We start from the raw sequence: 15,398 nt of genomic DNA, 5'->3' as shown, positions 1-15,398 counted from the left end.
ACACGTGCGGTTAGTTTCATACGAATTTCCGAAAGTTTGTACGAATTTTCCAAAAATTCATACATTCGGAAGCATCCGAAATACAAATTTCTATGCTTCCGAATTGTATACAAAATACAAAATTTAGTTGCCGAATTTCGGATCCAAATTCCATTACAACGGAAACCTGACTGGTGGTTTGTTGACCTGCTGCTGAGTGAGGGTTGGGAAAATTACCTTTTTTAATATGGGAGTGGGAGACTGGCACTGGTAGTCGATGGGAGATTCAGAATCGGACAAAATAAGAATGTTCATTAATATCGTTTTATCATTTTCATATAATTAATAATTACAATTATTTGTTATGATGAAGTGAAAAAGCCAGGATGTCAGCACAGGGATGATGGGAGCCCCTCATAATGAGCACAGCAGGGGTACAGCCCCAGGAGGAATCAGCACAGCACAGGGATGTTGGAAGCCCCTCACAATGAGCATGGTGAGTGTACAGACCCGGGAACTCAGCACAGGGATGGTGGAAACCCCTCATAATGGGCACAGCGGGTATACAGACCCGGGAACTCAGCACAGGAATGGTGGAAACCCCTCATAATGGGCACAGCGGGTGTACAGACCCGGGAACTCAGCACAGTAATGGTGGGATTCCTCATAATGGGCACAGCGAGTGTACAGACCCAGGAACTTAGCACAGGGATGGTTGGAGCCCCTCATAATGGGCACAGCGGGTGTACAGACCTGGGAACTAAGCACAGGGATGGTGGGAACTCCTCATAATGGGCACAGCGGGTGTACAGACCCGGGAACTCAGCACAGTAATGGTGGGATTCCTCATAATGGGCACAACGAGTGTACAGACCCAGGAACTTAGCACAGGGATGGTGGGAGCCCCTCATAATGGGCACAGCGGGTGTACAGACCCGGGAACTCAGCACAGGGATGGTGGGAGCCCCTCATAATGGGCACAAAGGGTGTACAGACCCGGGAACTAAGCACAGGGATGGTGGGAACCCCTCATAATGGGCACAGTGGGTGTACAGACCCGGGAACTCAGCACAGGGATGGTGGGAGGCCCTCCTAATGGGCACAGAGGGTGTACAGACCCGGGAACTCAGCACAGGGATGGTGGGAGCCCCTCATAATGGGCACAGCGGGTTTACAGACCGGGAACTCAGCACAAGGATGGTGGGAGCCCCTCATAATGGGCACAGCGGGTGTACAGACCCAGGAACTCCACACGGGGAGGGTGGGAACACCTCATAATGGGCACAGCGGGTGTACAGACCCAGGAACTAAGCACAGGGATGGTGGTAACCCCTCATAATGGGCACAATGGGTGTACAAACCTGGGAACTCAGCACAGGGATGGTGGAAACCCCTCATAATGGGCACAGCGGGTGTACAGCCCCAGGAGGAAGTCAGCACAGCACAGGGATGGTGGGAGCCCCTCATAATGGGCACAGCGGGTGTACAGCACCAGGAGGAAGTCTGCACAGCACAGGGATGGTGGGAGCCCCTCATAATGAGCATAATGAGTCGACAACTGCCATATTGAGAAAGCTATTTTTTGCTTTTTAAATTCATCATAGCGAACGTTCGTAATTGTTACAAAAAGTTAACGAACCTAATGAAAATTCATATTTCGTACGAATTACGTAATACGAATTAACGGCTAATACAAAAAGGAACGGAACGAAACAAATTTATTGACGGCGCACATGTTTACTGTTTACCAGTTTTCTGGCACATACTATATTGCTAAACTTCATACATGTTAATTTAATCCTTCATATATTGTTATCTGAATAAATGATTATGCATTTAGACACAAGGATCATTCAGACACACACTCCTCTGTGTATTTGCGTTCTGTACAGCTCCTGACCCAGGAGTATTACAGGAACTTTTTTTTTTTTTTTTTTAGATGGATACAACCTTTTTATAGTTTCCTAAACGTTTTCAATTTGTGACTTTTTAGATTGACAAAAAAATTGTAAGGACCGAAATTGGAGTTCTGCTGCGCCTTTCACACCCTAACATTGTAAGTATTTTATGGCGTGTGACACTGAGGGGTATTTGTGGGTGAGGTCAATAAGCAGAATGTATGGATGTGGTATATGGTTTCCATTGTTCAGTATTGCCAAAAGACAGCTTTTTTCCTCCAAAAATATATATATATTTTCTGTATTATAAGTATCAAACTTAATAAGCTAATGGCTGAAATGGGAAAATGCCTCTGGAGCTCAATTCATTAACCACTTCAGCCGCGGAAGGTTTCACCCCCTTTCATGAGCAGGCCATTTTTTGCTTTAACTGACAATTGTGCGGTCATGTGACGCTGTACCCAAATAAAATGTATGTTCTTTTTTTCCCACAAATAGAGCTTTCTTTTGGTGGTATTTGATCACCTCCATGGTTTTTATTTTTTTGTGCTATAAACAAAAAAAGACCGACAATTTTGAAAAAATTTTTTTTACTTTCTGCTATAAAACATATCCAATAAAAAAATTTAAAAATCAAATTTCTTTCTCGTACATCACAGGAAACATACAGCCATATACATTACTACCTGGGTTATGCGCCACCTATAGGTGAATGGACACTGGTAGAATAACCAAAAACAGGAAGTGATCCCCTATATAAACCCTCACATACAGGACGTACTCCAGTTTTTTTGCCAGTGTCTAAAATGGTGGATTGTCACTTTTGAGTTCTCTGTGAGCTTCCCTCTATACTGGCTGGAGAATAGAGGTCCGGGGGCGGGGCCGGGAGCTCCACTGATGCTCCCACTCCGATCACTGCTCTCACTACAGCCGCTCTGTTCTGAGCATACAGGCTGCACGGGGGCGGGGTCAGAGCATCAGTGGAGCTCCCGGCTCCGCCCCCTCTCAGCCGGATAGCACGGGAATACAGCCTCCCGTGCACTCTGCAAAACCTTCATTGGGGCCCCAATTCGCGGGTAGCAGTGCGGGGCCCCCTACAAACATTGGGCCCAGGGCAGGTGCCCCGTTTGCCCTGCGCTAAAGACGGCCCTGGTTACAGGGTCACCCAGTAAGGGTGCAACCCGACAATGCCACGGTTGTGGCCTATGTCAACCATCAGGGTGGCAGCAAGAGTCGTCTAGCCCACATGGAGGTCAGTCATGTGTTATCCTGGGCAGAAAGGCATGTGCCAGTGCTGTCTGCTGTCCACATTCTGGGGGTAGAGAACTGGAAAGCGGACTATCTCAGCTGCCAACAGATACATCCAGGAGAATGGTCTCTGCACCCACAGGTGTTTATGCAGATTTTCCAGCGGTGGGGTACACCGGATGTAGACCTGCTGACATCCAGGTTCAACTGCAAGATTCAGCAGTTTGAATTCAGAGCAAGAGATCCACTTGCGATCGGGATAGATGCTCTGGTAGTACCCTGGACTCTTTGATTTATGCATCCCTCCTGATTCCTCTTCTGCCACATCTTTTGAGCAGGATCCAAGTGGAGATGACATCAGTCATTCTGGTAGCTCCGGTCAGGACCAGGAGGGCCTGGTACCCGGAGGTAGTGAGAGCAGTAGGCAAGCCTTAGACACTTCTGCTCCAGCCCGATCTATTATCACAGGGGACTATATTCCACCCGATATTACACTTGCTGAATTTGATGGCATGGCTATTGAAGCCAGGGTGCTAGGAGATCGTGGTATCTGAAGGTCAGTGGTAACTACATTGGTGAATGCCAGAAAGGCGGTTACCAGAAAGGTTTATCACAGGGTTTGGAAGGCTTACATTGCGTGGTGTGAGGCCAGAAGTTGGCATCCTCACAGATATTTGCTGGAGAGAATTCTCTGTTTTCTTTAGGCAGGCTTAGATAAAAGATTAGCCTTGACAACAATTAAAGGGCAGGTTTCAGTCTTATCAGTGTACCTCCAGAAACCTTTGGCTTCACATTCCCTGGTCAGGACTTTTCTTCAGGGAGTGACTCACTTATTGCCTGCCATTAAATCACCTCTTTGCCTTTGGAATTTAAATTTAGTTTTGTTGGTGCTATAGGAGCAGCCTTTTGTACCAATCAACGAGGTTCTGTTAGTTCTTTTGACACAGAAGTTGGCTTTTCTTTTTGCAATTACTTTGGCTAGAAGGGTCTCCGAACTGGCAGCCCTTTCCTATAAGGAGCCGTACTTGATTTTGCACCATGACAAAGGGGCGTTACGTCATGTTCCATCCTTTTTTGCCTAAGGTAGTTTCTGAATTTCATTTAAATCAGGACATTGTTCTACCTTATTTTTTCTCTCAGCCTGGCTTGCCAGAAGAGAAGCAGTTGCGCCTTTTGGATGTGGTGCGGGCGGTCAGAGTCTACCTGGAAAGGTCTGCAAGCATCAGAAGTTCTAAAGTGTTTTTTTGTTTTGCCGGAATGCCCCAAGAGGGGTCAAGTGGATTCTAAGGCATCCATTTCACTTTGGATTCGCCAATTAATCACTCATGCCTATGGCCTGAAAGGTAAAATTCCTTCCTTTTGAGTTAGAGCTCATTCTACCAGGGGTGTTGGAAACTCCTGGGCTTTTCGCCATCAGGCGTCAGTGGTGCAGATTTGCAAGGCTGCTACTTGGTCTTCGGTATATTCGTTCACAAGATTTTATCAGGTGGATGTTAAGGCAGAAGAGGACTCGGCTTTTGGCCGTAGTGTCTTGTGGGCTGCTGTAAAAATATGATGGTGTTTTCATACAATGTGTCTCCCTCCCCTCCAGGCTATTGCTCTGGGATGCCCCAGGTAGTAATGTATATGGCTGCTCTGTGCTCCATGATGTACGAGAAAGAAAATTTGATTTTTTTTCTTCATACTTACCTGTAAAATCCAATTATTTGAGTACATCACCAGACACAGAGGCCCTTCCCCTTTCTTTTTGGGAGTTCATTGTTTGCTACAAAACTGGAGTACTTCCTGTATGTGAGGGGTTATATAGGAGATCACTTCCTGTTTTTGGTTATTCTACCAGTGTCCCTTCATCTATAGGTTGCTCATAACCCAGGTAGTAATGTACTCAAAGATGTACTCAAAGAAATTCATTTTACAGGTAAGTAAGAAGAAAAAAATCGAATTTTCTTCATTAATTTAGGCCAAGATGTATTCTGCTACATATTTTTGGTAAAAGTATCACTATTTATTTATTTTTACTAGTAATGGTGGTGATCAGGGATTTTTAGTTGGACTGTGACATTGCAGAGGACAAATTGGAGTGCAAAATGAGTACTAAAAAAATGCACTGTCACTGTGTAAATGACAATGACAGGTTAGGGGTTAATGTCAGGGGCGATCAATAGGTTAAGTGTGCTCCTAGGGAGTGATTTCTAACTGTGTGGGGGGTGGCTTAAGTGGAGGAAGTATATGTATGTGTTCCTAATTAGCAGGAAGACAAAATTCCTCTCTGACAGAATGGTGGTCTGCCTTGTTTACATAGGCAGACCACCGTTCTGCCTCTCCAGTGAACTATCAACATTTCCCGGCAGCCGCAAATGGACCTAGGGGTGGAAACAATGTACAGGTATGTTGTTTCGCGCAGCCAGGCCACCCTGCCGCAGTACAGTTTAGGAGATATTCCCCTCGCAATGCGCCGCTGACTGCAGCAGCGCATGCGCACAGGGGATTCTCAGCTGAAAGTCCGGCAGACGCCGGACCCTGCCAGGAAGAAGTCTCCCTGCGCATGCGCGGGAGTGACGATATCGCGGCTCCGGCCACTCACAGCGCCGGAGCCGCGATACCTGGAAGACACGCCGAGGGAACATGTCAGCTCCTTCGGCGTGCATCGGGCGAGATGTTGGGGCCTCATTATAGGGTAAGTATTTCATAATGAGCGAGTATGCTGTGCATACTAGCTCATTATGCCTTTTCCCTTGCAGGTATGAAAAAAATAACTCAACGGCTTTACTACCGCTTTAATCTGTGTCCCTTAAAGTGGTAGTGAGCCCAAAATATACTGATTTGCAGCCTAATAATTCTTAGACGTGGTGGCTGCATTCATTTTCTTTTTTAGACATTTTTTCTTTTTATTGTCACCTGGTGATCTGACCAGCATTAGTATTATTTTATAACTTACTTTAACAGACCAAGCTGTCCAGACAAAGTACTAATTAGAGGGTTGAAACAAACCATTTAACGCTGCTAGTGGTGCCTACAATGGTTTATTAATTGTGCTGCAACTGCTTATAAAGTGCAAGCTGGAGTTTAGCTTCAATTTGTTAGTCAAGTTCATCTACATATGCTAATCCATTTAACACTACCAGGAAGAAAAAATAAATAATATAGGGCATTCAAGGATGACCAATCTGTATTACAACTATACACCACAACAAAGTTAAAAGATCATAGTTTATTACACAATATCCTAAAATTATTCAGATGAAAATGACATTGATTAAATGAGTGAAAAAGTTTTATGGCTACTGTCATAAGTCATATTATCTGTCGACGCGTTTCATGGACTACACCTATTTTTCAAGACTTCATATTCACATATGACAGATGCCTTGTGTGTACAAAATGTGATCTATAAGTAAAAAAAAAGCACATATAAATACAATGTATAGGTATAAACATAAAGTATACAATGATGTACATAAGTATAAGCACAAGCAATGGAAAATATTAATATTCACATGTCAATATACAATTAGGCCAATAACTTTAAACTACAAGAGATCCACATGTTTAGGTAAATCCAAACAGAAATCACATCAGCATGGGAGAAAAAAAAGACCAAGCTGCCCAAACTCATTTGTGTATACATACCAGGAATCTAATCTATCTCAATAGATCAATGCCTCTCCCTATCTGCAAGTCCCAGTAGATGCACTATGTAGCACGCTGGGGTTTAGGCAGGGTTGCTCCTAAATTTAACTGCCAGGAATAGCTATCTTGGTTAATTGTTAGGGATCAACTGATTTCTCCCTTGCTGTACTTTTCTCTTCTGCCGCTAGATGGCTGGGTATCTGGTGGCATTAGATATGAGAAGGACAATGCAATGTCATATTATGGATATATGGGGTATCTAAGCCAATGGTCAGGGGTTTTCTTGAATCCCTTGGCCTGCTGGGAGAACCTATATATTTGAGTGGAGTCAGGTGATCGGTGTTCTGTGCCACCTGGACGGCTGTCTGGGTGGACGTGTGTTGTACTGCCCGGGCTGCTAGGCTGGAGATTGGGTCTATCAAGGGCACATCTGACTGCTAGGCTGTCTGAGGGCCTATCCAGAATCAAAAGGGCAACGTAAAGTTGGGACTGTGGCTTGCAGTCCAACCAGAAGTGATGCTTCTGCCGGCCAGAGAACCTGTTGTGGTCGGAGGTAGAGGGGAAGCTGTCGCCACTAAGGGACCATCCACCTTAGTACCAGGGACCACAGTGAGTAACTGAAGCAAGTATCGGAGAAGCATTCTCACTAACTGGGCATGGTGAAGAATCAGGAAACATCAGTGGGTATCAAGCCAGGGACCCTGACAGCGGAGGTGACGATTGCAGAGCAGCCTTGTGTGTCAAGCCAGGGACCGAGCAGGCCAGTGGGGTGAAGCTTGAGAGGTGTCTTGAGTGCCAATCTAGGGACCCAGCAGAGAGGCGGGGGTGACACTTGAGGAAGATACTACTTTGAAGATTGGAAGAGCTCAAGGGATTTGGTGCGATTAAAACAGAGGGTCTAGTAAGAGACAGGAAGCTCAGTGGGCTGAAGAACTACAAGAAGTGATTGTAGTGGAAGTGAAAGTAACTGTTACGCTTTGTGTCAGGAACTGTTAAAGACTGTTGCCATTGGAGCCAGCATTCCTGCACATGCTGATGTGGCGTCTTGCTTCATGCCTTTCCCTGCATGGCTGTCATACTATTGAAGTCTCGGAGTCTGCCAATTGAACTTGCAACTACTTAAGGGTGTCCTGGCCCTAACACTCTTTCCCTCAAATGTTTGCTTAGAGCAATAAAAGTCTCTTCTGCATTCGAGAAGTGTCTGGTGCCCAATGACCTTAACCACCTTGCACCCACCATGCCTCACAACCCACTATCTACAGATAGATGTAAGCTTTCTCTGGCCCTGGTGGTTCTCATTAGACTGAAGTAGGCCTGGGATCTTGCTACATGTTCTATCGGGCTGAGATCAGGACTCCGTGCAGGCCAGTCAAGTTCTTCCACCCCAAACTTGCTCATCCATGTCTTTATGGACCTTGCTTTGTGCACTGGTACAAATCATTTGGTGGGGGGGGGGTGTTATAGTGTGGGGTGTTTTTTCAGGGGTTGGGCTTGGCCCCTTAGTTCCAGTGAAGGGAACTCCTAAGACACCAGCATACCAACACATGTTGGACAATTTCAAGCTTCCAAATTTGTGGGAACATTTTGGGGATGGCCCTAAACTTCCTGTTACAACATAACTGCGCACCAGTGCACAAAGCAAGGTCCATAAAGACATGGACGAGCAAATTTGAGGTGGAGGAACTTGATTGGCCTGCACAGAGTCCTGACCTCAACTCGATAGAACACCTTTGGCATGAATTAGAGCGGAAACTGTGACCCAGGCCTTCTCAGCCACATCAGTGCCTGACCTCACAAATGCACTTCTGGAAGAATGGTCAAACATTCCCATAGACACACTTCTAAACCTCGTGGACAGCCTTCCCAGATGAGTTGAAGCTGTTATAGCTGTAAAGGATGGGCCAACTCAATATTGAACCCTACGGACTAAGAGCCATTAAAGTTCATGTGTAATGGCAGGTGTCCAAATACTTTTGGTAATATAGTGTATGTTAATCACTTGTAAAGGAATGCAGACACTGCAGCTTTCCCCATAAGAACACAGAGCATCAGCTGATGAATAATGAACCAGACCCTCCAATTCAGAACGAGTATGTAGTCAGTCTGGTGAAACAAAGAGCTATTTCTTCACAACAATAAAAATGTACAGTACAGTTCCCCCCATCATACAGAAAAAATATTGCCAGCAATATCTGCTAGGGAACGAGTAGCAGGGCACAGGGGATACACCACAGAAACTCGGATTTATACTTTTAAGGGCAGAATCAGATCTCCTATGTCGGTGATGGCGAACCATGACACTCCAGATGTTTTGGAACTACATTTCCCATGATGCTCATGCAGTTCAGTTGAGCATCATGGGAAATGTAGTTCCAAAACATCTGGAGTGCCACCATCACTGTCCTACGCCTACAGTCCAAAGTGATTAAAACTACTTTTTGTAGCACCATATAGAAAATGCATAAAATTGGTTTACAAGGCCTTTATTTAATTTGTAAATAACTTTGTCAGGCTTTGTACCCTAAAGTTAATTTAGTAAGACCCTATAGTTATTATTACATAAGGTATATACAAGTACAAAATTTGAAGTGAATAAAGCAGTTTATTTTCAAATGTGATATAGCCAACAAACTTTGCATTTATCTAGTTCCTGAATGAGCGTTGTGAAGGTAAATAATGCAACTATCCCGAAAAAGATAGCAAACACAGCCATGTATCTAATTGTTGTCTACTCGTATGTTCCTTATTTTAGATTAAACTCAAGGAAATCTTTGAGACATCAACTGATATTGTGCTAATTCTAGAACTGGTTACAGGAGGGGAACTATTTGACAGGTAAATTGCCTATCGTATCTTTCTTGAAAGAAATCGGTATTCAGTAAGTCTGTGCTTAAACTAGTCCAGCTAAAACCTTTTTATACGTTTTTAAAGTAGGAAGGTTTGGAACCTCTGTTTAGTTTTCACTGCTATCTGGACCTCTGTTAACTACCTTTTTATACCCATTTTTGAAGGTTTTGCACATACTGTATGTTAAAATCTGCATTTTTGCTATGATTTTTAGTGCTTACAAACACAACCTTTTTTTTTTTGTAAAAACGTAAAAGATGTTGTTGTGTTGAGTCAATAAATGCTAAACATGTCAAGCCTTAAATTTGTGCATGCCGATAAAATGATGAACAGCTACAGACACAAAATGTTCCATAGGCAACACTTCAAAAGCCTTTACAGATTATTAGTTTAAACTAATGCCCCGTACACACAAGCGCACTTTTCGGCATCAAAGGTCCGACGGAACGATTCCGGCAGACCATTCGATCGTGTGTGGGCTGCAGCGGACTTTAGATTTGTAAAAATCCAACAGACTTTAGAAATGGAACATGTTTCAAATTTTTCTGCCGGAACTCCGCCGGACCCAGTTCCTACCGAGAAATCCGCTCGTGTGTATGCTAGTCCGACGGACAAAAACCGACGCTAGGGCAGCTATTGGCTACTGGCTATGAACTTCCTTATTCTAGTCCGGTCGTACATCATCACGTTCGAATCCGTCGGACTTTGGTGTGATTGTGTGTGGCCAAGTCCGTTCATTCGGAACGTCCGTCAGAACTCTGTCAGAACTCCGTCAGAAGTCCGTCGAAAGTCTGTCGGACCTAGTCCCTCAAAAAGTCCGGTCGTGTGTATGCGGCATAAGACCCCATTCACACCTGAGCGTTTTGTAGCTTGAAACCTGAAGCTACAAAACGCTAGAGGGGAAAAAAATCTATTATTCTCAATGGAGATGGTTCACATCTCCACTTCATGTCGCCTGAAGCCGAACGCCTGAAGCTCAAACAAGTTCCGGACCCTTTTTTGTCGCTCGAATTGAGCAGATTTGGGCGTTTTTCTTCTTTTAACATTGGTGACAGTTTGTCCTGCACAAAATCGCGGCAAATCACGGTAAAAAAACGCAGAGAATCGCGGTAAAAAACGCAGCAAAAAACGCTGCAAAATCGCGGTAAATTTGCGTGATTTTCTGCTTGAAAACGCTACGCTCAGGTGTGAATGCAGCCTTAACCATAAATTACAGTGGTGTGAAAAAGTGTTTGCCCCCTTCCTCATTTCCTGTTCCTTTGCATGTTTGTCACACTTAAGTGTTTCGGAACATCAAACCAATTTAAACAATAGTCAAGGACAACACAAGTAAACACAAAATGCAATTTGTAAATGAAGGTGTTTATTATTAAAGGTGAAAAAAAATCCAAACCATCATGGCCCTGTGTGAAAAAGTGATTGCCCCCTAAACCTAATAACTGGTTGGGCCACCCTTAGCAGCAACAACTGCAACCAAGCGCTTGCGATAACTTGCAATGAGGCTTTTACAGCGTCCTGGAGGAATTTTGGCCCACTCATCTTTGCAGAATTGTCCTAATTCAGTTACATTAGAGGGTTTTCGAGCATGAACGGCCTTTTTAAGGTCATACCACAACATCTCAATAGGATTCAGGTCAGGACTTTGGCTAGGCCACTCCAAAGTATTCATCTTGTTTTTCTTCAGCCATTCGGTGGTGGACTTGCTGGTGTGTTTAGGATCATTGTCCTGCTGCAGAACCCAAGTTCGTTTCAGCTTGAGTACACGAACAGATGGTCGGACATTCTCCTTCAGGATCTCTTGGTAGACAGCAGAATTCATAGTTCCTTTTATCACGGCAAGTCTTCCAGGTCCTGAAGCAGCAAAACAGCCCCAGACCATCACACTACCACCACCATATTTTACTGTTGGTATAATGTTCTTTTTATGAAATGCAGTGTTCCTTCTACGCCAGATATACTTGGACACACACCTTCCAAAGAGTTCCACTTTTGTCTCATCGGTCCACAGAATGTTGTCCCAAAAGTCTTGGGGATCATCAAGATGTGTTGTGGAGAAATTGAGACGAGCTTTGATGTTCTTTTTGCTCAGCAGTGGTTTTCTCCTTGGAACTCTGCCATGCAGGCCATTTTTGCCCAGTCTTTTCCTGATGGTGGAGGCATGAACGCTGACCTTAACTGAGGCAAGTGAGGCCTGCAGTTCCTTGGACATTGTTGTGGGGTCTTTTGTGACCTCTTGGATGAGTCGTCGCTGCACTCTTGGGGTAATTTTGGGCGGCCGGCCACTCCTGGGAAGGTTCACCACTGTTCCATGTCTTCGCCATTTGTGGATAATGGCTCTCACTGTGGTTCGCTGGATTCCCAAAGCTTTGGAAATGGCTTTATAACCCTTTCCAGACTGATAGATCTCAATTACTTTCTTTCTCAATTGTTCCTGAATTTCTTTGGGTCTCGGCATGATGTGTAGCTTTTAAGGATCTTCTGGTGGACCTTACTGTGTCAAGCAGCTCCTATTTAAGTGATGCCTTGATTGTGAACAGGTGTGGCAATAATCAGGCCTGGGTGTGGCTAGAGAAATTGAACTCAGGTGTGGACAACCACAGTTATAGTATGTTTTAACAAGGGGGGCAATCACTTTTTCACACAGGGCCATGATGGTTTGGATTTTTTTTCACCTTTAATAATAAACACCTTCATTTACAAATTGCATTTTGTGTTTACTTGTGTTGTCCTTGACTATTGTTTAAATTGGTTTGATGTTCCGAAACACTTAAGTGTGACAAACATGCAAAGGAACAGGAAATGAGGAAGGGGGCAAACACTTTTTCACACCACTGTAGGTCCGTAGAATTTTTACTTTCACTCCAACATCTGTGGTGATACCTCACATATGAAACCCAATCGGTGTTTGTATACAGGTGTGCTCCCTACATCCATTGTTTCATTCAAGCGTGTGCGTTAGGTGCTGAGGGTGCTTTTAAATATTTTATTTTATGTATTTTATTAGATTTCATTTTTAACACTTTTTAGTTAAAGTGACATTAAAGGTTCATTTGAAAAAAAAAAAAGATAACAAACATATACTTACCTCCACTGTGCAGCTCTTTTGCACAGAGTGGCCCCCAAACCTGCTCTTCTGGGGTCCCTTAGTGGCTCTCTCAGCTCCTCCCCACATCAGATGACCCCCTAGGAGAAGCGCTCTCCCGCAGAGCTACCTTGCGGGTGCGCTCCCGAGTCCAGCATTTAGGTCCATAGATGCCGAATGCAGGACTCGGCCCCTCCCCTTTTCGGCTGCATCATTGGATTTGATTGACAGCAGCAGGAGCCAATGGCTGCGCTGCTATCAATCTATCCCCTCAACAGCTGAGAACCCCTTAACAGAGAGATGGCGCGTCCCCCTGGGACAAGTTTGAGGGTTCATGTAAGTAAAAGGGGGGAGGGCTGGTGGGGCCGGTCACCGGCAGGTGTTTTTTCATCTTTTTTTTTTTTTATAAATTCTTTATTTTTTCATAGATTTCACATTACAATTAATAACACGCCTTTATTGTCTTTAACAATTATATCTTACAATATTTCCAGTTTATACCTTAATTCCATGTGAATTCTCCTTTTTAACTTATCCCTTAAAAAGAAAAATGATTTGATGTTTTTTCATCTTGATGCATAGGATGCATTAACGTGAGAAGATGCAAACCTTTACACCCCTTTAAATTTATTGCTTTCATAAGGGTACTAAAAAGCATGTGACAGATCCCCTTTATGGAGATTTCAGGGGTCAGTTAACTCCCAATGTCTCCCCTACCTCCACTGCAACTAATAAAGCTCAGATGGTGCTTGATTAGCTATTTCCCCAGCTGCAGGAAAACAGTTCCTGACCCATTTTAAAAACAAGGTCGATAGAACCACATAGTTCTGCGGCACCATGCGCATTCATGCATCCAAAAATGCAACGCAATTTTCTGATATGTGGAGGTGCCAAAAATGAAAAGCCAGCAGCCACACATACTTTTAATAATGGGACAGCTATGTCAGCACCGCAGCTGGTGTTTCCATCAGCTGTCGGGTGCTGCCGCCGCCATTGCGTGTTAGGAAACCCAGAAGTGTAGCCTTACGGCTTCACGCCAGGAACCCTACTGCACATGTGAGAGGCCCCTCTCCACTCTTCTTCTGGCCCGGCAGCCGGGGAAGGAGGAAGGAGCCCGGGCCATGACTTTAAAGGCTTCTGAAAGTGGGAACAGGATACCTGTGAAAGACAGGTATCCTGTCCCCCCTCCCCCCGAAAGGTGCCAAATGTGGCCCCGGAGGGGGAGAGGAGACAATTGAGCGGAAGTTCCACTTTTGGGTGGAACTCCGCTTTGATGGAGTGTCTGCAAAAGAGCAGCATGTATTGCCTGTGGGAGAATGTGTGCACTAAGCATACAGGTATGTGTGAACCTAGGCTAATGGAGCTCCAGATACCAGTTAAAACCTAAAGAGTTCCAATTCTCAGAACAAAAAAATTGTTGTTTAGGCTAGATATACAGTCCGACTCTAAGCGGTGTCCTTCTGTGCGTGAAAAGATTTTAAAAAGATTAATAAATAATGTTTGTATAAATACCTGTGTCTTCCATTGTAGGATTGTAGAGCGTGGATATTACAGTGAAAGAGATGCAGCCTGTGTTGTACAACAAATACTGGAGGCAGTTTCTGTGAGTTGAATACATACAATTTAGTTTATTTATTCATATTTTGTATTTCTTTCTTGCAAATATAAATATACCCGCACAAGCTGGTCAGACATACTGTATGTAAATGTAAAATCAATATGACAAATGTGTTTTGAATATCAAATTAGGTTGACATTTAAATTCTACTGTATTATAGAAGCAAATGAGTGAAAAAAATAGATGAATGCAACCACAGGTAGGTTTGCATTCACACCTGAGCAAAGTGTAAGCACAGCATATTAAGCCAGCAAAAGATAGAGTGATTTTCTTTTCTTGCAACCGCGGGTTGCAGGAAAGAAAATCAGTTGAGTCCCCCATCAACACTGACTGTGTTGATGGGGGAATCCCTCTCCTGGAGCCAATGTGTTCTCCCGGCGGGCGGGCGGAGGGCATGCCCAATGGGAGAACACAGTGATTACTGCTAGCGGCTACCATAGCCACTTGTAATAATCGCATGTAAAATACGAGTGGCTGGTTGTACCCAAGTTGACCGATCAATTTGGGTACATTCAGCCTGCCTACACATGGCTCCAATCTTCGCGGGTCCCTGCTGAACCAGTTGAGATTCAAAACGTCCATGGCCGGTTTTAGGCTGCCTTCACACTACAGCAGCATGGGAACATGTAACGAATAGTGTGCTTGTGGTGCCATTCATTGTTGATGGCATACCAAATGCTGTAAGATGCAAGTAAGATGCTAAAAACTCAAGCTCAAAAGGGTGCATAAGTTACTGTACCACGTTTGTTTTGAAAAGGCTGCCATTTGCATGTAGGGCATCAGTATGTAAAAACGCGCATATATGTGATAAATGAGGTTGCAGGTCATAATGTGAATGGGGCCTTTCTGATGTTTTTTTTTTTTTTTAGGTGTCCTACAGGTGCACTACACCTGTTAGCCATTATACAAGCGTTTTTGCATATTTATCAGTAATAACCTTTAGAGTTTTATTTCTTAGGCTGGGCAAAAAGGGGAGAAGAAGGCAGTTCTGTAGAAGTAGAGTATGCACATATCGCACATTTGCATATATCGCACATTTACAGGCTTTCCCATTAAAATCTTTGGGACCAAAAATGTCTGCATATGCTCAAAAAAG

General features: G+C 44.1%; 1 protein-coding gene and 1 long non-coding RNA gene across 3 annotated transcripts in view; one reads left to right on the top strand and one right to left on the bottom strand.

Annotated features, from left to right (window-relative positions):
- LOC143974525 (calcium/calmodulin-dependent protein kinase type IV-like) overlaps positions 1 to 15,398 on the top strand; it is an 81,173-nt gene that overhangs the window by 38,812 nt on the left and 26,963 nt on the right. For both annotated transcript variants that reach the window (XM_077476026.1, XM_077476025.1), the window contains exons 4-6: positions 1,973 to 2,035; positions 9,508 to 9,590; positions 14,215 to 14,287. In XM_077476026.1, coding sequence (XP_077332152.1) covers positions 1,973 to 2,035; positions 9,508 to 9,590; positions 14,215 to 14,287 — 219 coding nt within the window. The remainder of the gene's footprint in view (positions 1 to 1,972; positions 2,036 to 9,507; positions 9,591 to 14,214; positions 14,288 to 15,398) is intronic.
- Positions 6,322 to 15,398, bottom strand: part of LOC143974526 (uncharacterized) — a 47,230-nt gene continuing 38,153 nt past the window's right edge. Inside the window, exons 2-3 of the long non-coding RNA XR_013272238.1 lie at positions 14,197 to 14,285; positions 6,322 to 6,513 (exon numbers count right to left, since the gene is read on the bottom strand). This is a non-coding gene — a long non-coding RNA (uncharacterized LOC143974526). The remainder of the gene's footprint in view (positions 6,514 to 14,196; positions 14,286 to 15,398) is intronic.

The sequence above is a fragment of the Lithobates pipiens genome, unplaced genomic scaffold, assembly GCF_037356315.1.
Source record: "Lithobates pipiens isolate NorthernLeopardFrog02 unplaced genomic scaffold, aLitPip1_a1.2 Scaffold_13, whole genome shotgun sequence".
Classification (NCBI taxonomy): Eukaryota; Metazoa; Chordata; class Amphibia; order Anura; family Ranidae; genus Lithobates; species Lithobates pipiens.
This window is presented reverse-complemented; position numbering and strand designations above follow the sequence as displayed.